Source organism: Biomphalaria glabrata, chromosome 5, assembly GCF_947242115.1.
Source record: "Biomphalaria glabrata chromosome 5, xgBioGlab47.1, whole genome shotgun sequence".
Taxonomy (NCBI): Eukaryota; Metazoa; Mollusca; class Gastropoda; family Planorbidae; genus Biomphalaria; species Biomphalaria glabrata.
This window is the reverse complement of record NC_074715.1, coordinates 31,630,720-31,652,828: the sequence shown is the minus strand read 5'-3', so window position 1 is coordinate 31,652,828 and position 22,109 is coordinate 31,630,720. Positions and strand designations below refer to the sequence as shown.

At 36.9% G+C, this 22,109-nt stretch overlaps 1 protein-coding gene across 5 annotated transcripts in view; it reads left to right on the top strand.

The window, feature by feature from the left end:
• The first annotated feature begins 3,475 nt into the window (after positions 1-3,475).
• Positions 3,476-22,109, top strand: part of LOC106065368 (uncharacterized) — a 38,940-nt gene continuing 20,306 nt past the window's right edge. The window contains exons 1-4 of one of the 5 annotated variants that reach the window (XM_056031067.1): positions 3,476-3,691; positions 14,463-14,577; positions 14,748-14,896; positions 17,226-17,427. In XM_056031067.1, coding sequence (XP_055887042.1) covers positions 14,472-14,577; positions 14,748-14,896; positions 17,226-17,427 — 457 coding nt within the window. In that variant the 5' untranslated portion in view covers positions 3,476-3,691; positions 14,463-14,471. Of the gene's footprint in view, positions 3,704-6,714; positions 6,919-14,462; positions 14,578-14,747; positions 14,897-17,225; positions 17,428-22,109 lie in introns of those variants that run through there. The other 4 variants (XM_056031066.1, XM_056031065.1, XM_056031070.1 and 1 more) reach the window with 4 other exon arrangements.

Below are 22,109 nucleotides of genomic sequence, written 5' to 3'. Positions count from 1 at the left end.
ACATCTCTATTAATGAATTCAATAAACTCTTTCTTTCTCTGGAAAATCTTCATCTCCGACAGTGAATGGACTTCTGGCAAGTGCAAGCAGCAAGCGGGTATGTGAGATTTAGATTTTAAAAAATGAATAAAAAAATGTCTGATTTATATCTCATCTTGCTGTCGTTTTAAGTAGATATATAAAAAAAAAACTCGTTTTTTTAAATCGTCATCACTTATGGTACCTCTAAATTACTTAGAATCCATTGTCGGCAAAGCTCAGATGTTAAGTATCGAAATAACGTTGCAGTTACATGGATTCGTCTTATAAAATTTCTTTAAAATTGATGCACTGTAAATTTTCAATTCCTGCTTAGACTGTTGAAGCAAAACCAAACATTAAATAACTCAACAAAATATTATCTGTTCTTGTTGTTCTTTTGTGGTAGATCCATTAAATTGTCATGGGTTTTTCCAAGATGGAAATATTGAACTTTGATCACGTGGACTATCAAAAGACAACCTATTATTAACTATATACAAAATCGCGTTTCAATTTCGTCACGACTTTGCCATAGAAATAATAGTTATAATTCCACAACGTTGCTCTCTGGATTAATTTACAATAATTTAAACTGTTAAATACGGTATATATATGATGCGACGATTAAATTGTTTGAAATCATTCTGATTTAGTTTTCTATGCTTGAATAACAGTTTTAAAAAGTAACTTCCAATGGAAAATTTGTTTACAATATTAAGTTTTGCACATTAGAATACACCAACAAAAAAAAAGAAAAATCCGTTTTCGATGGTCTTAGACGACCCCCGGCAAATTGTCATTTGATCCCCAAAGGGTCGCGACCCACAGGTTGAGAACCCCTGGTGTAGATGTTCCTTCTTCCCTAGTGCTATTAGAGCATGGGATGGGTTGTCTGAGCCAGTCAGGAAAACCAGAGACTTGGCAGAATTTATTTCATTGGTTAAAACGCATGACTAGATGCATGACGCGTAGGACATAATCATCTTTTTTGAAGTAACGTCTGTAATATATAAGATAAGATAAGATAAAGGAACTATGGTGAATCAATTTCAGCGGAACCTGGACATTGATAATGTGGTTAATGAACATGTGTTGAAGGGCATACCTTCTTGAGATGGCTGAAAATGACAGATTGTTTTATGGCCTGGCCTCAAGTTGGACCATAACTTTCTTTCCAGAACTTCATCTGCACTGACAACCCCGCTGCCCTATCGTAGATCTGGTCATGTTCGGGACGAACAGTTTTAAGAAGGGAGCAGTGTTTATGACTCTACATTGCGCACTGTAATTATGTGCGAGACTGTGCACCATGAGACAGAGACACGCTAAAAGATAGAGGAAGCCGAAGATGGTCGATTATTAGACCTAGGATGTGAGCAAGAAAGATGTGTTGTTATTATTGAGTACTCTAGTTGACTATTTGTTATCGAACTACTGTTGTTCTATTACTAAACTTGTGTTTTTACATACTCCTCTAGTTGAAGTTCTTTGAGCTCGCATTGTAAATGTAAAGCAAGCACTCAACGAAAGGAAGGAGGTAATAATAAACGATGTATTATTTACATCTATAAACAAATACTTAAGCATGGACTTCAGCTATCAAGTCACATGGAGTAATGTCTTTAGTTCTACAAGTCCTACTTAACACTAGAACAAAACACTGACACATTTCCCAGTGTCGCTCCAGGTCCTCCAAACAGTTCACTAGTATCACGCAGGATGTCTCTTAGCCCCAGACAGTTCAGACTCTTCAGCCGGATCTACAACAGTCCTTCTTCCTAGTATCAACATGTCTTCTACTAGTGCTGAGCAGTGCTCTGATGCGCACCATCAGTGTCGGCGCGGAAGTGGAGTTACAACATTGCCCCCTTCTCAGCTCTGTTCGTCCTGAACAGATTCAGGTACACTATAAGGTAGTGGACGTTGGTCAGTGCAGGTGGAGGTCGGTCTGTGGGCGCCACAGGCGGCAGGAAGCGTGTTCCCCACGAAGCCATCTGCGCTGTTCTCTGCGGGTGCCGTTTTCTCTTTCTCCAGTTGGCCAGTCCGTTCTTGAGACGATGTCGTGATCGTTGCGTTGACTTCTTCATGACCGTTTTCGGTGACGCTCGCCTTCTGACACGTATAGAGGTAGGGGCGATCCCTGTAGTTGTTTCTGCATGCCTATTCATCAGACCTTCTCGATAGACGTCCCATGACATGTAGACCCACACGTAGAATAGCCATTCTCTTTGTCAGCCGTGTCAATAAGGTATGCCCATGAAGCATCCTTGCAATGTTCAGTGTGTGAAAGTTCATTAAGTGCTGAACCGGGTCCAGCCGAAATAGGTTCACCATCGTTCATGTTACTCTCGCTGATGAAAACACAAGTATCGAAGTCCACTGGTTTCAGACCCTGTTGGTGGGTCTCTTGACATTTGCATTCCCTTCGTGAAGCACCGCTTGTACAGTTCTTGTTACCGACTGAATGCAGTAATCAAAATTCGACTTCCTTTCGTAGGCATTGGCAGAATGACAGGGGTCTTTAAGGTCCAAAGCGAAAGGCTCGGACGCAGGCCCAAAGTTGTCTTCATCTGTTCGAGTCGTTGTGGTACTCATAGCTGGTACAACAAAGACTTCAGTAGCAGACTTCTCCTATTTCCTCCACTCTCTCTTCTTTTCATCTGTGTACTTCTTGTTACGATCGACGCATTTGTTTTGTAACTATCTTTATAGCCACAGTCTTTAATGAGTAACAGTTGGTTGATAAATAATCTTGGACTTCATTCTCTCAAAGGTTCAATCTTGCCTTGCACAGTATGCATCAGTTTTTCCATCGACTGATTTATCAAATCCTGCAAGGTTCTCATTTTTTTTCACTATTGTCTCGTTACAAGTCCTGCATTGTGTTCAGGAGCTCACCAATATCTGGTTCTACCTCAAACAGGTAGGTCTCGGGATCCTCCCCTTCATCAACCAGGTCTTGCAGAAGACGTGCTCTCAACTTTTCTTTGGCCCGACGATCTTCAGTTCTCTGGCTCGGAGCTCCTCCTTCAACTGTATATAGATCAGTTCATCTAATGTCCTCAGCGTTGTCATTCTTTCCTTTCGTTGAGCTCCCCAAATCCCACTTCCAGACACCAATTGTTGTAAATCTAAGCACTCAACAAAGGAAGAATAACAGTGACAGTGATTTAATAAATAAAATAAATAAGCCTAAAGTAATCGAGGCACACAAACCAACAGTATGCAAAGTTCTTCGATATAACTTAGCCGGAATACACCATGTTTCTATCTCCTGTCCTGTTTCTCCATCTGTCGTGTGGAACAGTGCGTTAGTGCGCACGGAAGCGCACCATATATAATGAGCACGGCAGCGCACCATATATAATGAGCGCGGGAACAGAGTTACAACAATATTATATAGGTCTGTGGTTAGTCAGTTTCCAAGAAAAGCTGTTCCGGAAATAGACTAGATCTTATAAGATTTACCAAGCTTAATCACCAGAGATGAAAGAGCTCTTAAAAAACATAAAAAAAAAAAAAACAACAACCAGGAAACAATTATAATAATAATTATAGAGAATCTTATTACATCTAGATTTACATCTAGATCTAATGTAGACTACAATCTAGATCTTTAATATGGAAACCACTAGACAGATGAATCTAGACTAGTCTAGATACTAGATCTGTAATGGCAATGGTATTAATAAATAATAATATGATAGTAATAGTAGACTCTAGACACTCTAGTCTAGAATTAGTCTAGATCTACTGTAACTGTAACTATCTAGAATCTAGTCTACTCACTCACGACTACTGATCTAGACTTTCTAGTACTGTAAGGGTAATTCTGCAGGAGTTCAAGGGGCAGCCATCTTTGTTATTGTTTAGACTGTAATCTTGGGTTTTCTCTCCGATTTAGGTTTTTGTTTAAGTTTTTTATTTTTGAAGCTAAATAATATATGCTAGATCTAGAGTAACTTACATGTATCGAACAAGTTAAGCTCATTCGCCGACATTTTTTATATTTGAATTTGTGTATCTCCGTAAAAATTAGACCTAGAAAAAAACTGATTGTATCTGTGAACTCCTCATCCATTTTTCTTAAAAAGTAGACATGTTTTATTCTATTACTACTCATAGTTAAACTTATATTTGATGTTAAAGTGGGTCAGGTTGATGATTTCAAAAGCTTAAATTATCGAACACTTTTTTACCTTTATCTTAAATCTTATCGAACATATTAAGAACTTATCGAACACACGAGAAGTATGGTGTTTTAAAAGTGTTATTATAATTTTAAAATTTTGTGAAAAGTATGGTGTTTCAAAAAACTTATAATCTATATTTTTTTTTATTTATATCATTTTCTTTTTACGCCATGTCAAGACAGACAGATTTTAGTCATTTTCACATGGTCCACATCGAAGGAATCTATCACTGATCAGCTCTGCTTAGAAACTGACGGTGCTAAGCCCAGTAACGCATTACCGTAGTACTTATTTAGCTCTAAGCTATTTTGAGGCATATATAATAAGGCCATGAATAAATTAAATCCAGATATTATTTATTTGAGGGAGAGCCTAATAAGCTTTGGTAGCCAATAGATAATCCCGCCCTCCCCAAGTCATTGCAGGACACAACAGTTTACTTGGTTGACCTAAAAACAAAACATACGGTACGCGGCCCTAAGTAAATAGCCGCCGATCTAGCACGCTCAGTGTATGTAACAGCCCAAAAGTCAGTGCTAGATATTTTTCGATCTGGGCGGGGAAGGGGGGGATGCTGAAAAGCTATGGTAGCTTGCGAGCTGTGTTACCTATAGATGTAGATAGATCCGCCCTCCCTAAAACACCTGGTTGACTAAAAAAACAACACCGTATTTTAGAGCACGCTTAGTATTTGTCACACACACACAAACAACATATCTATATATCTATCACGCCTAGTGTTTGTGACCTAATTAGCGGCTTGACCGTAGGTACTCGAATGATGGCTCCTCCCCCTTTCCCCTCAAGATTGTTCTTACTACAACTTGAACAATGTTTTGGGGCTGTGTTGGTGGCCTGGTTTAGACCTATGTGTTGGGCTATCACTGACCTTTTTTTTTTTGTTGTGTGTTAGTCTGATGGCTGCGTTTGGATTGATTCTTGAAATTTACACTGAAAAAGTGTGAATGTTGGAGAGTGGAATTGCGTAAGAAGAAAGCGCGGGTAGGGGGTGTAGGCAGAATAAGAGAGTGGTTAAATGTGTTGTTATTATTTTGAGTATTTGTGATGTTTCAAAGGAGTGTCTTTGTAGTGCATTATGAGCTTTATCACACTTTATATATATAATTTTAGAGACCCTGCGCCACACGAGATGTCTAGATGAGAAGCACAACTGACTATGTATTTGAGGCTGACGTCACATTTTAATGGTCGATCAATTATTGATGATCTCTTGATACAGTGTCTTGACTGTTTCTCTCTCCCCCCCCCCTTTTTTTTTTTACCTACCAAGGACATTTTTATTTCAAAATACCATATCTACATTCTATACCTCCCCCTTAGCCCTTTCGTTTTATTAATATCTCTTCACATCAAGCACATGCGCTATAGGTATTTGTTTATAACACATAATTCAGAAGTTAATAGAATAGTCCTGAAAAAAAAACACAACTGGATATATTCTAAATTCATTGTTCCTGTGTTATATTCTGAATTGTTTAATACTGTGATATCACAACAATGATAATAGCATCAAACTATATGTGTCATAAAATCAAGCTTTTAAAATGGGTACAATTAGTGCATATCGATGTAAATCTATTTACTTAGAAAAATATAGCACATTTACGGTAAACCACAAAAAGCAGATACAAATTGTAACACATGGGTCATTTATATATGTACTTTGCATTACATTATTTAAAAAATAACAATTAAAAAATATGTAATTTAAATATTTTGTCTTCTTTGGGTTATATCCCTTTGATGTTTATTTTTAACATTAAAATGGTGTTCGATATCTTACGAAGCTGAGATTGCTTATATAAAAACAGCTATTATCGAATAATTTTCATGTTTAGGTAGCAAAGGACACTTCAGAAAAAATAGTTGCAAATATTTCTCAGCCTAATTAGAAGCGTATTACATAGGTTTTGTTGAGCTGAAGCATCATTGGCATTAAAAAATACACTTAACCCGAGACTCACTTCACTCTTCCCAAGAGGTCAAAAAAAGTGAAATTTTTATACCAATATTACCAATGCACTTTGAATATAAGTAAAAAAATGATCCTCTGGTGAAAATGAAACTAAATATAACTTAACTATAAAGAAATGGATGATGCACAATAGGAATGGACTAGTTTCGTCATAATCATCGAAATAAAGGAGAATTTTAAAAAATACAATGGGGTGTTCGATAAGTACCTTAAAACGAAGGTGTTCGATAGATGTAAGTTACTCTATTTTTTTAAAATCTAGCTTTACCTGTATCATAGTCCTAAAAACTAATAAGTCTATTAATTAGACTCATAATCTAATTGCTAGAACTAGACTAATTACTATCTTAATATGACAAGTTTCTTAAAGGCAATAAAGGTCAATTAATTTTTGGGTAATAAACTGTGCTGATATTTATTTAAGGCCTAGTTAAATTTAGATTCTCTATATCAGAATAATTCAGAATAGATATAGACAATGAATATTTAACATTTTAAAAAGAAGACAGAACAATAAGAAACGTATTGTATTGACACCAAGTTAAAATTAAAAGAAAAAATAGCATTGCTTTGAAAACACAGAAGTAATGTTAATTCTTGGTATTTTTTAAGACACTATCTTGGGATTTCTTTGGAACATAAACAATAACAAAATAGTAACAAAGATGGCTGCCGCTTGAACTCCTGCAGAATTACCGCACTGTAAGTGTAAGTAGTAGTAGATCTAGTACTAGTAGTATCTAGCTAGAGTATTCTAGAGTCAATCTCGACATGTACATTCATTAATAACATTGTTTGTACATGGATTCTATAATTATTAGAAATAATTAAATATAGATCTAGATAATTATATATGATATATCATATATATATATAATATATTATATTATACATGGGAATAGCCAGAATTTTCTTCGGGGAGGGGTTAACACCCCCCCCCCCCCCCCCCCCCCGCGGAAAAAATTATATATGTGTGTGTGTGTGTACATAATTAATCTTTATTACATTCTGACCCTTTCGGAAGATGTTTATTGTAGACTCCCCGCCCTAACTAACAAGGGGGTCTGGGGGAGTTCGTAGCGCCGAGCACTATTTCTGGTATTGAAAGCCAACAAAATGCATATTCTGAGGTATCTACAGTTACTACAGTGCATTATCTTGCTTTTAAAAAGTTTTATTTCACAAACCTAATGTGCTATTCTTACAGACTTAGACCCTCTCGCGCCGTTCGACGCTTTTTCCGGCAAGCTGTTTCCGCAACTCTTATTTTGCGTAATTCATTTTGTCGGAGAACATGTCCCGCAAAACCTCATGCGACGCTCTGTCACAACCTGACTAAGGGTTCGACTCCCAGTTCGGAATATGATTTCTTTGATTTAGACCCGATCTCTATGACTGACTCCTAAAATCTGTCTTAGCCATCTTTGTTGAGCCACATTTAATGTTTTTCAATTTCGGCAGAAGACTATTCACACTTTATTAATGGAGCCCAAGCCACTGGTAGAAATTTGTAACCTTTCTTGACTACGCTCTTGGAATTACATGCCTGTATTTCGCTTTAGATTTTATATAAAAAAAAGAAATTCTTTTCGTCAAATCATCTGTTGAGGGGTTTTAAACTAAAAAATCTCTGTGGAGTTTTTTTTTTTTTTAAATTCAAAACCCCATTTACCTACGATCATAGAATTTGGTGACTGTAGTTTGCTTTAAAATAATATTGCAGAGAGAGGTTTTCAACTCGAACGCTCTGTAGGGGTATTTTAAACTCAAAACCATCTGGAGGGGTTTTAAACTTTAAAGAAAAAGCCATCTGGAGGAGGGGGATTTAAACTCAAAACCCCTTTGGCTAAGCTCATAGATTTTATAGTGTGTAATTTGCTTTTTTTTTTATATTGAAGAGGTACTTTTTAGCTTCAAACCCCAACTGGAAAAGGGGGGGGGGGGGTTAAACTCAAAACCCCTTTAAATTAAAATCTTAGTTTAATTTTTTTTTTTTAGTTACTAACTATAAACTGTTTAATTAATATTTGTAAAACTTTTCAACATTTTGTCATTATGGACTGCACACTCAATACACTATATAGACCTCCACGTGTACGTCTATCTGGCCAGGTTGTTAAAATCAGTCGGATACACTGTCTATTTACTTTCTGGGCGGGGAGGGTGTATAACTATTTTAGTGTAAAGAATATCTACGAACATGCTTGACTAGCCATGCCAGTGTGTTATTTTCTTGACTGATCTCTCCACATTAAGCAAACACTATTGCATAACGCTTAATGCAGGGTAGTCTTACAGTATTATCGACTACACATGTACAGTACACTAGGCCTACATGTGGTCATTGTGTATGTCTAGCTGACCAGGTTGTTAAAATCAGTTGGACACAGTCTATTTACTTTATGGTCAGAGAGGGTGTGGATTAAGATTTTTTTTCTAGAATTGGTTACCCTAATGCTTTTAGATCTATATAGGCCTAGCTGTTGATTTAGACTTAATAGATCTCAATAATAAGTCTTAAGACTATAAAAGGATGTACTTGATGTTCCTGCAGTTAAAAAAATATTGTTTGCCGCAAATGAATTGATTAAAACCACTAAATATTGACCTAACTCACTAATCAGATTCCCACTAGAAACAGAAATTAAACACCTCTACGTGGCTCACAAAAAAATTCGGAAAAACCTCATTCATAATACTGCATAGAAGCTTTTGGCAAAAAATGTTTAACATTTTATAATACTGCTACTTTCAAGTGCAAATATTTACTCCCATAACTTCTACCAGCATCTTACTTTACCCTCTTCAAATGCAGACTGACTAAATAGTTGTTAACTGCATCATTCTTTTTTATAATCAAAGTTATTGATATCACATGACCAGAAAACAGGGAGTGCGTTTCAACCCTGACCACATGTTGAAAAGTTTTACAAATTTTAATTAAACTTTTTAGTTAGTAACTAAAAAAAAATAATTAAACAACGATTTTAACTAAACTTTTTTTTCTAGTTAAACAATGGCCTTAACTAATTTTTTTTAGTTAAACTAAAAGTTTCTAACATTTTAGTTAACTTTTGCCCATCACAAATGATACTATTACTTAGATCTCTCTCAGATGAGTAGATCTATCTAATCTATCATTTTATAATCTATGTCTAATAATTACTAGACTTAAGTCTTAAGTAAGTTTAAGTAAGACTACTAGACTTGGCTAGAATTGAATAATTGAGTGACTACTGAGTGAGTCTAGATTTCTAGCCTAGGGCTAGTGATGACCTAGTCTAGCCTAGTCCTAGTGACTAGTCTAGATGACTAGATCTAGAATGTCTAGAATCTTCAATCTAGAATAATCTAGATCATACTAATCATACTCATAGTGAGCCATTATTATAATATAATATTAATACTTTAAATTTAATAGTAGATATACTAATAGTATAGTATGGGGTTCTGTAGGAGGAGTAGTACCTTTGTCAACTGGGCAGTCGGGCTCTCTGAGCAGCTCATTGACCTTGGTCTCCACTCAGAGCCCAGCTCTCACCTGTGGCTTCAAGCATTTGTCTGCATGCGTCAACGGCCACACCCTGGCAAACCGTCTCGACTGATGGGCCAAACCAGGTGAGGGTTAGCCAGAGCTTGTATCTGGTGAAAGTATGGTCTCTGTCCACCACCAGCATGTGAAGTCTAGTTGTGGCTGCATGGCGCTCAAGTCGAATTGGACTACCAGGACCATCAGGCGTCACCTAGCAAACGCCGTAGTAGAATGTTTTGGAGCACTGTGGGACATGTAGAGCACACTGGTCATCCACTGCACCCCAAACCAGCTCCAGTTGTCTGGACTCTGTTCTGCCACTGGGTTCAGCTGGCAAAGGGCAAGAAAGTGAGGCTGATGTGGCAAATCTCCCTCACTTTAAATTTTCATTGCACAAGCCACATTCTCATATTGATAGGCAAGTGGTGAAGTGGCAGGTGTGGATACACTGGCAGCCATAGCTACAAACCTACACGTAGGCAGCCCAGACCATGTGATCACTTGCCAGAGACTGGGATAGCACTGGAACTCGGCAGCTGTCTGAGCGTCTAAGCAGCCCTTTTTAGGAATGCACTGCTTACCTCCTAAGCATGAGGAAGGGGCTAGAAAAGGTGCCCTAAACATTGCCTGTCCCCCATGTTCCTGGCGGGTATCCCACTAATGTGGACGAAATAAATCAAACTCAAACCTCAAGAAAAAACAAATAAAAAAACATGAACTCACACTCGGCGCCTGGAATGTCCGCACTCTACTTGACTGTGCTGAATCAAACCGTCCTGAACGTTGTACTGTCCTCGTCCCAAGAGAACTAGCCAAATACAATGTAGATATTGCTTCCCTGAGTGAAACGCGACTAGCAGAAGCAGGACAGTTAACAGAAGTTGGCGCAGGCTACACCTTCTTCTGGATCAGCAAAAATAGCGAGGAAAGACATGAAGCTGGAATTGGCTTCATGGTGAACAAGTTAGCAGGATTTCCAAAAGGCTTAATTGACCGTTTAATGACATTACGCGTACCAATGACTTCAAGGTGACATGCAACTCTAATAAGTACCTATGCCCCAACTATGTGCAACCAAAACAACATCAAGGAAAACTTCTACTCAGATATGAACTCTGCAATAATCAGAACGCCCAAAACAGATAAACTCATAATACTGGGCGACTTCAATGCCCGGGTAAGCTCTGAATGGAAAACCTGGAGTAATGTTCTGGGCAGACACGGAATTGGTCACTGCAATAGCAATGGTGCATTGCACAGCCCACAAGCTGACAATAACATATATACTCTTTTTTAGCTACCTCACAGAAAAAAGACATCATGGATGCATCCCAGGTCCAAGCACTGGCATCAAATAGACTTCATCATTGTCAGACAGTCTGATAGACCAGATGTCAAAGTCACCAAAGCATTATGTGGAGCTGACTGTTGGACTGATCATCTAATCTAAGCTAAAAATATGCATCAAACCACCTAGACGGCCCCAAGAATGCAAGCATGCAAACCCCCTAGATGTTGGTAAGCTCACAAACCCAGATATCAGCTCACTAACAAACTAGACAGTGAAATTAAAACCCTGCACATGAACAAGGATGTGGAAAACAGCTGAAATAAACTAAAGTATTCTGTGTACTCTCTGGTTAGCAGTGTCATCGGTTAGCCAAAACGCAAGCACCAAGATTGGTTTGACGAAAACAATGTGCAAGTTGAACAGCTTTCAACACACAAGCAACATTGCTTTAAGGCCTTTCTGTGTAATCCAGCTTGCCCCCAAATCAGAAAACGCTACACTAATGCCTAGGAGAAGTCCAGTGGAACCTGAGACTCATGAAGGAGTATAATAAAAAAGCAGAAGAAATCCATCCTATGCTGACAGTAAAAATGCTAAAATGCTTTTCAATTCAATCAAAGCTTTTTATGGCCCTCAGCAAAATGGCTCATTCCCCATATTCAGTGCTGATGGAAACAAACTTATCATAGACAAGGAGGATATACTTGTTCGCTGGGCTGAACACTTCAATACCGTCCTTAACTGTCCATCAAGCATTATCGCCGAAGCCATCACACGCCTGGAATAAGTCCCAATAAACCACTCACCTGCTGACCCTCTCCGGCTAAATGAAGTAATGACTGCAATATCCAACCTCTCATATGGTAAGGCATCGGGACTAGACTCCATCCCTGCTGAAATAATAATAAAAATAATCTTTATTGTCTGTAGGGGAAGTTCAAAGATGATAGCAAAACTAACAGAAATCTACCAGATAATGTGGGAACAAAAGAAACTACCACATGAGTTCAAAGACGCCTCCATCATTCACCTCTACAATAGAAAGGGAAATAGGCAGTTATGCGATAACCATCATGGCATATCCTTCATATGCATTGCTGGCAAGATTCTGGCTATGGTGCTATTAAACAGACTACAACACCACCTAAAAACTGGCCTACTTCCGGAGAGTCAATGCGGCTTCATGCAGGGTAGAGGCACGTTTGACATGATCTTTGCAGTCTGCCAACTCCAAGAGAAATGTAGAGAGCAAAATTCAAATCTCTATACTGCATTCATAGATTTGACTAAAGCTTTTTATAATGTCAGTCCTGAAGGCCTTTGGCAAATCATGTCCAAATTCGGCTGCCTGGATCAATTCATAACAATGGTGCACCTATTCCATGATAACATGCAAGCAAGAGTCCAAGACACTGGAGACTACTCCAAGCCTTTTCCTGTCTCAAATGGCATGAAGCAGGGCTGTGTGCTGGCTCCAACGCTGTTCAGCATAATGTTCACCGCAATGCTGAAAGATGCCTTTGGCACAGAAAGCATTGGTGTTGGCATACGATATCGCACTGATGCAAGTTTATTCAATGCTCAGAGACTCAAGGCAATGACAAAGGTAAACTACGATTGCATCAGAGACCTGGTATTCGCAGATGACTGTGCCCTTAATGCTGCAAATGAAGAAGACCTTCAAAAGAGCCTGTCCCTCTTTGCTAATGCCTGCAAAAATTTTGGCCTCACCATTAATATAAAAAAGACAAGAAGTGCTGCACCAACTTCCTCCAAATAAAGCTGTCACAGAACCAGACATTGTCATAGATGGCCAGAAATTAGCAAACGTCAAAAAGTTTGTCTATCTGGGAAGCACCATATCAACTAACGCCAACCTAGATGATGAGGTTGACTTCCGTGTTGCTCGTGCCAGTGCTGCTTTTGGCAGACTTCAAGAACAAGTGTGGCAACGGAGAGGACTCAGCATATCCACAAAACTGAAAGTCTACAGTGCTGTAGTTCTCCCGTCACTCCTATATGCATCAAAGTCCTGGACCCTATATTCCCTCCACACCAAAAAGCTAAACTCCTTCCACCTACGCTGTCTAAGGAGTATCCATAAGGTGCGTTGGTCCAACCACATACTATACACAGAAATCTTAAAGCTGTCCAACATGCACAGTATCAATGCGACAGTAAAAATGTCCCAACTTTGATGGGCGGGACATGTAGTCTGCAAGCGACTTCTGTATGGGGGGTTGTGTGCAGGAAAGCAATCCCAGAAAGGCCAATACAAGCGCTACAAAGACACTTCAAGGAATGCGATATCGACATTCACCGCTGGGAAGCACTAGCTCTCGATTGCTCCTCATGGCGTATGCGGCTGGCTTTTTAAAGCAAGGATTGGATTTTACAGCCATCTTCAAGTCCATAGGAAATGAGAAATGTGCTCATCTTTGATCATGAAGGAGGAGCTATATATAATAGATTTTAATAAAGAAAGATTAAGATATGTATTAGATTTAATTAGTAGTTTATTCTAGATCATAGACTATCTTTTGTAAAATGTATAGATCTAGATTTAGCTAGATTCTATATTATATTTATAGTATAGTAGTCTAAGTAAATGTAGAATTCTGACTCGATCTGTCACTGTGAGTGTGACCCAGGACCTTGTCCTTCACAAACTAAAAAAGATACAAAATAAACATTTGTGTTAGTAAAAAATGCATTTTTTAAATTATTTCATTTGTATTAAAGTAGGAAAATTATATTAAATTTACAAGTACTCAATTTCTTTGTTCTAAAATAGGCGTGCTTTTATAGATCAGATATATATATATATATTAGTATTATTATTAATAAGTGGATTTTTATTAAGGCTTGAGAAAAAAGTGTAAGAGCTTTCACAAAAATTCTGTCCTGGGGCCTCCACATACTTAAACCCAACTCTGGGTATATCAAACCTAGATGATCAAAATATAGATTATAGTGTCTATATCTAGTAGACAATGTCTAGGAGTATCACAGTAATCAGGATCAGTACTAGTCAGTATTGGGTAGTACTAAGCTTAGATGACTACTAGACTAGTTACAAGAAGTCTAGTAATAGTACTGGTAGTATTAGTACTAATCTAGATTCTAGATAGATCTTTTCTAGTCTGCTAGTAGTCTAGTTAGGTCTAATAGTAATAGTTTAAAGTCCTTATTTATAAGACCTGTTACATGATGTTTTTATACATCTAGATTTGAGATGAATTATGTAAATATCTAGATCTATATAAAATATTAAGTTCGTTTGAATCATTTAGTACAATAATCAGCTTGAACTATGGTATAATTTTCTCCCATATAAAAATCTGTGTCACTTTTATATTGATTTGAAACTATTTTAAATTTTGTTTTAAAATTTTGCTATGTATAATAAATGACCTTGCACTACCACAGCTAGCTTTGATGACACCTTACCAAAACATGTCTTGGATTAAGACAATATTGCTGATGTTTTTAATAACCATTGTGCATCAGTCCAATGAGTATGGCGAGTTAGACTTAACGAATGGTAAATAATGCATTTATTACAAATAGAAAATTAATCTTTTTCTTTTAAAGGATCCCTTTGTATTTGATAGATACTACTACACACATATATACAAAAGATTTGTTCATATTAGAGTCTAGAATTAATGGTACTATTTTTTTTAAGGATCCTTTTGTTAAAATTTTTTTTAGAAGAACAATCGTCACTGGGTGTTTATGGTGAAACCTATTACTTAGTTGGAGAAGAACTGAATTTAGTTTGCAATATATCAAAGGTATCTTTTGACAATGGAGACTGCACAGCATATACTTTGCATTTTAATAAAAAGCAAACTAAAATTGTAAGTGAATGTGTGAAAGTTTATTCATATTATATGTTCTAAATCTAACAACATAAACATTTTTTTTCAGCCCAATTTATAACTTTTTAGCTGTCTCTGTCATTTTATGAGTACTTAGCTTATATCACTTACTTACTAGGATAATGTTACACTTTGTGCTCAATAACATTAAATTTTGTGCTCTATTTCATTTAAACATACACATATTCATAATCCAATTAATTACCCACTTATTTCAAAATGTTTTTTGTTTTGGGGGGAAGACTTGGGTGACGCAATACCAGCTGATTATTTAGTTTTTCCATACCATGTCCTTGGAATACTGAAGCACCTTTCATGTTCAGGGATGCTCTGGAACTGTTATCAACTTTTAAATTATTTGTTTTCTCAATTTTGCACTCAAATTTTAAAACATTTTTAATATAATCATTTTTTTTTTTTTACATTACTTCAACATAAAGTGTTCTAGAATTAATTTAAAAAATGCTTTTTATCACCCTCTTCAAACTGTAGCACCAAACTGCTTACAGTTCACTAGGGGAAGTTACTCTTAGCAGTATTGCCACACTATCTGCTAGTTAGATCCCTTGTCTTACTCGTTGGATTCCTTGGTCACAGAAAGAGATGAATGGTCCCTCTTGCCTTTCCCTTCATTAGCACTATTGTTGGATTCGTATGGTCCCATGTAGCAAGTTGTTTATGAAATATTTAAAAAAAGATTGACAAGAATCTGTGGTTTTACAACCTTTTACAGCCTGATAATGTTAAAGCATTTTGGTGCCAAATGAGCTATTTATAGTAGGATTGAATGAAAACAAAAAAAATATTTTTTTGTAAATGTAAGAGGACTAGATCTAGTTCTATAGATCTGTTCCTCCCCAAAGGTCATTAGACCCAAGCATTGCTGCCATTGTTTTGATAGCATCTTGTATACAATTAAATACTGTCATGGGTGAACAAAGTGAAAGTACATATTGAAATAAAAATTATTGACCCTTATAGATTAGTTTAAAAGCAAGTCTGTGTATTAAAGAAAAGTATTTGATCCTTGGCCAAAGAAACAGGTGACCTTAACATCATTTGCCCTATAGACCGCATGGTCTGAAAGGGGAACTTTACTTTGACTTTAATAATGATTACAGACTAAATCTATACAGCACAGTTCAAAAATACAAAGTAAGCCCTATAATAGATCTACTGTGCTAAAAGCAGAAGGAAATAGGACTCTAAAGAAAGACAGCTACTTTGAACATTGATTAATACATTGATTTATACCAGTAAACTTAGTTTGCTTTGGGCTAGTGTACATTTAAAAACAAATGGTTTGCTTTGCTAGCACATTACTTTTGCATTGTGAACACTAAAGCTGATATATTAATTGCTAGAAAAAAGACAACAACAAATGTTGAGAGCACAAGAGATCAGCTAAGACTTGAATAAAGGAGAAAAGGTCTTTTATACCTTTAGGAGATTCAGCTCTTAAAGCCACCTTGAATGCTGGTCTTGTCATCTCTTGGTTTCCCTATCATAAGAATGTTGAGATAATTACACCCATGGAGAATATTCAAAGCTGCACTGTTTTACAACAATCCCCAACAATGAGTGGCTCAACCAGTAGATATTAGGAATACAGGTCAATATGAGCAAACCTAACAATCTAGACTGCATCAAAGAGCAAACACCTCTTTTTTAGTCTAACAACAATCCCAAACAATGATTGGCTCAACTAGTAGGTATTAGGAATACAGGTCAATATGAGCAAACCTAACAATCTAGACTGCATCAAAGCGCAAACACCTCTTTTGTAGTCCAACAACAATCCCAAACAATGAGTGGCTCAACCAGTTGGTATTAGGAATACATGTCAATATGAGCAAACTTAACAACCTAGACAGCATCGAAGAGCAAACACCTCTTGTAGTCCAACAGCACATATAACATTTAATTATCATCAAAATAAAATAAACCCTCAAAACTCAGTGGACATTGTTCTCACCCCTAAAAACCTGTCAAACATATCTTCGTAGAATGTTCCAACGTACTTCGACAGACCCCCCCCCCCCCCTCCCCCATCACCTCAACAACCTATTAGAAGCAACAACATCTATGGCTATTAAGAATAGCATACTAACTTACAGCAAACATACAGCAGATAATAGCTGGCTAGATGTGTGCTTAAGTATCAGTCTAACTTGAACCAAAAAAATTCAGCCACATTCGATTGTTATTTTTATGTTCTAATTTTTTTTTAGAATTATGTTTAGGTTAAGGAATTATTAAGTTATAAACTATTTTAACATTTATTTACTTTTTATCTTTCATTTCAAAGGCAAATGGTGACAAGACTCATATTAACTCAAACTACATTAAAGTAGAGAATAATTTTACAGTGGTTCTCTCCATTCCAAACTTGACTATTGATCATTATAATGAATATGAGTGCTGTTCTGGTGATAATGATTGTGGATGTAATCCATGGGAAACGAATGATGAATGTGGATGTATTGGGTCAGAGGACATATATATCCAATGTAAATATATCATTTTTTTACATTATTTTTTATTCATGTTTAAAATTTCTTTGAATCTAGAATTGAGTTCAAAATCTGATGTATTTTTTGTTTTAAGACTCCCTATTCTAGTTTTTATTAAACCAATTTTAAAAGCATTTATTTAAATGGTATATTGCTTAATGTGGTATCTTAAAATACTGTCATTTTCATATATAAAACATTTACTATATAATTTTATTATTAATTTTTCTTATTTGAGAAAGAAAATGTATTTCTATCTCAACCTTAAGATCATTGGTAAATGATTTTAAATTGAAGGAAAAAACAAAAACAAATCAGAAATTCTTGACTTCCATTTTCAAAGAATTACCAAATTAAAAAAAAATGTAATCATAATAATTCTTCTTTTTTTTTTCACCTTCATTGCCCTCAAAATTTTTTGTATAATTAATTTTACCATTTGATGCAAATATCTTGAAGTTCATATTGTCATCGGCACTTAATTATATTCAATGTGTGAGTTATTTAACTGACAATGACTGTGTCTGCAATTATGTAGCAAATGTTAGGGCCTGTCTGAAGTCTATTTTCCTAGACAGGCAAGTCATAAAAGATAGGTGGTCAAAATGCAACACCAAATCTTGATCTCTCAGAGTGTCTAATAGAATGGACAGTAACATAATGAAACCAACAGCTTAAATTAATTGAATTCTAATTGAATAATCATCTTGAACCATTATTTCTAAATTTCCAACATTGGAGTTTTACAGGGGCTAGTCTATCATGCTATTCTAATTTCAGTTTTCACATTTTAAGATCTCATGCTCAGAGAATTTATTCCATATTTTCATCTTTGTAAATTGCAGATTAAAAAAAAATGAAATTACGAAAAAAAAGTAGGGTCTAAAATAACCTGGCAGATGAACACATTAGTTTACTCTTTAGAATAATTACAATTCCATTTGAATCTAATTATGACGAGTTATTTAAAAAAAATTGCAGCTTTATACACATTAGTTAAATATTTATACAATTAAATTTAAATTTTTTTTTTTTTTTTTTTTTTTTTTTTTTTTTTTTAATTAGTGCCTGCCAAAATTTTCTATTTAAGTTTTTGGCCCAATGCTGAAAAAGCTTGCCCATCACTGTTCTAAGACATTGCTTAATAGCTACCTAATATTAGTAATGGCAGACTCGAATAGAGATTTAAATATAAAATCATCTCTACAATATGTATACTAATCTAATTTGCTTATGTAAAACTGCATTTAGTATGCAGCTGTTGAGATACTGTTCTCAAAAGGCTTAAAATAAGGCAGATGCAAATTTTTATACAATGATAGAAAAGGAACTTAATGTATATATATGGTGTATATACTCATACACCACTCTGCTTTAATAATTCAATATTACAAACTTAAGGGTTTTTGACATATCCTTTTTGGGGGACTAGTTTTGTAACTAGTTTATTGGTGGTAGTTTTGTCATTTTTATTTCAGAAGGGATAAGAAAAAACTTTATTAAACTTATGGAATAGTTAAATGGTGCTGTTAGAGATAATTTTAGATTACGTGTGAAAATTGTGTGATTGTTTCCTAGGTTTATTTTTAGCAGTGACACTAAAAAGTGACTGTGACATTACCCCTTTACCTTTTACCTATCCCTTAGTCTGTTGGACCGTTGGGGCACCAGGCAAGATTTGTCGACTGTCTTTCTCCATTCCTCCCTTTTTTTTTGCTTGTTTAGAACCTCTCTCAATGGCAGGCCCGTCCATTCTTTAATGTTGTCCTCCCATCGCTTTTTCTGTCTGCCTCTTCTTCTTTTCCCTGGCACTGTTCCCTGAAGGAAGGTCTTTGCGAGCCCCGTAGATCTTGTAATGTGGCCAAAGGTTTTAAGCTTTCATCTTTTTACAATAGTTAGCAGGTCGTCATGGGCTCCAATCGCTACAGTAACCCTGTCTCTGATTTCTTGGTTTGTGATGCGGTCTTTGAATGTGATGCCTAGGATCCTTCTGTAGCATCTCAATTCCATTGCTAGGATCCTCCTCTCAAGCTCTGCATTCAACGTCCACGACTCGCAAGCATATAAAAATGTGGCCATGACGAGAGAGCGCATCAGTCTGATTTTGGTGCCGAGGGCTAAGCCCTTATCTTTCCATATTATTTTAAGTTTTGAAAGGGCTGCTGTGGACTGTGCTATTTGGGCCAATAGTTCGGGTTTTGTTCCCTCATCTGAGACAATAGCTCTGAAGTATTTGAAACTGTTAACACTAGTTAGCTTTTCACCTCCAATACTGATGCCTCTTTTAAAGCCCTGATGGCTATTGGTCATAATTTGATTTTTTTCTGCATTTATTTGCATGCCATATGCTTCGGAAGTCTTGTCAATGTGCATCACCAGGTCAGCTAGTTCTTCTTCTGTCCCTGCTAGGCCGTCAATGTCATCTGCGAAGCACAAGTTAGTAATTCTTCTTCCTCCAATGCTAACAGTACCTTCATAGCCCTCGAGGGCATCTTCCATTATCCTTTTAAGGAAGATATTGAAGAGTGTTGGTGACAGTAGGCAGCCTTGTCTTACTCCAACTGTGGTTTTGAACCAGTCCCCAATATTATTTTTGAAGTACACCGCTCTGGTGGCATCCTTGTAGAGGTTCTGGATAACTTTGATTATGTTTTTATTATTGTTGTACTTTTCCATTGTCGCCCAGAGTGCTCAGTGCCATACTCGATCGAAAGCTTTCTTGAAATCAATAAAGACATGGAAAAGATTCTCTTGGTGTTGGAGATATTTCTCACAGAGTATTCTGAGGTTTAGAATTTGTTCTGTTGTGCTTCGACCTTGTCTAAAACCTGCTTGTTCTTCTGATACGATGTTGTCTGCTATCGGTTTTAGCCGGTTTAATATGATTTTTAACAGTACTTTGCTGGGATGACTTATGAGGCTGATGGTGCGATAGTTTTGACAGAGTTGTAAGTTGCCTTTCTTTGGAAGGGTTATTATGAGTGATTGGGTCCAGGGTTAGGGCCATTCTCCTGATTGCCAGATCTTGTTGCAAATCATATAGAGTGCGTTTATCATAGTTTCTCCTCCCGCCTGAAGAAGTTCACCAGGAATGTTGTCAACTCCGGCCGATTTTCCCTTTTTCAGGGCTTTTACTGCTGCTGCTACTTCCGAGCGAAGAATCGGATAATCGTCAATGTTGGAAACTGCCGGGACATTTAGTATCTCTGGATCTCCTGAGATTTCAAAGTTATACAACTCTGAACAGTATTCCGTCCATCTTTTCAACACATCTTTGTCCTCGGTTAAGCATTTGTTGTTTTTGTCTTGTATTGTGTTGGTTCTTCCATGCTTTGAGGTAGTGAGGTCCTTTACTAATTGGTACGCTTTTTTGCTGTTGTTCCTATTAAGTCTTTGTTCAATTTCTTGACACTTATTCTCTATCCACTTTTTCTTCGCTTCTTTCATTCCCTTTCTAATCCGTTTGTTGACGCTTTTGTATTCGTGGACATATTTTGGGTCGGACAGCTTTTTCCCTTTAAGCTCCCGTTGCTTGTCACAGAGTTGGAGTATATCCTCTGTTACCCAGGGTCTTTTGGGCGGGCGGAGCTTCCCTAATATTTCCAGGGCTGTATCTGTGACTGCTGTGTTTAGCATATTGACTTGCGTATCGATATCCTGGTCATTGGAGTCCAAGATATTGAGGGCTGCAAAGCGTCCTCCTACTTGTGCCTTGAATATGGCAGCTACTTGGGGGTCTTTCAGCTTGTCCAAGTCAAATTTTATCCTGGTACGTCCTTGTTTTGTTACCTTTTTTAGGTGTACTTTAAGGGTCATCATAACAAGGTCATGGTCGCTTCCAATGTCAGCTCCAGGAAAACTTCTTGTTTTGGCCGTATGCTTGCCTTAAAACGCTGTTGCACCATGATATAGTCAATCTGTTTGTGGTGCTCTCCGTTCGGACTGTGCCATGTGGTTATACGCGATTTTTTGTGGCATTCTAGTGTGTTAGCCAGTAAGAGATTATTGTATTTCGCAAATTCTAATAGTCTTTGACCTTGTTGATTGGTTGAGAGGTTACTGTATTTTCCACAAGTGCCTTTCCAGGTTTGGTAGGAGTCACTTCCTACTTTGGCATTTCAGTCTCCTTGTACAACAATGATGTCCTTTTTCGGGACCTTATTGACCACTTCCTGTAATTGATCATAAAACTCTTCTACTACCTCATCGTCATATGTTGATGTAGGCTTGAATGATGGTGATATTGAAGGTGATGCCTTTAAACGTATGGAGATGAGTCGACTGGATATAGGGTAACAATTCACAACGCAGTTGTTGTAGTTCCTGTGTACAAGAAATCTACTCCTTGTACATCTGGTAGTCCACTGTAGTACAGTTTATGGCCATCTTCTGTTGTTGTTTCACCTATTTTTTTTCAGCGCATTTCAGAGAGTCCTATGATGTTGAAACGGAGTCGGTTAAGTTCATGTGTGAGCTCTTCAACTTTTCCTTCGTCTCTTAGTGATCTCACATTCCATGTTCCTATGGTGATTTTATTTCTGGTATTTATTTTAGTTTTGCATGGACCAGTAGTATACTTCTCACCCCCGCTCTGGTCTGTAACGGTAGGCGCGGCCCTTGATAACCCGGGCGACGGCCGAGCCGGTATGGGTTTATTAACGTCATCATCTCATTTGGTG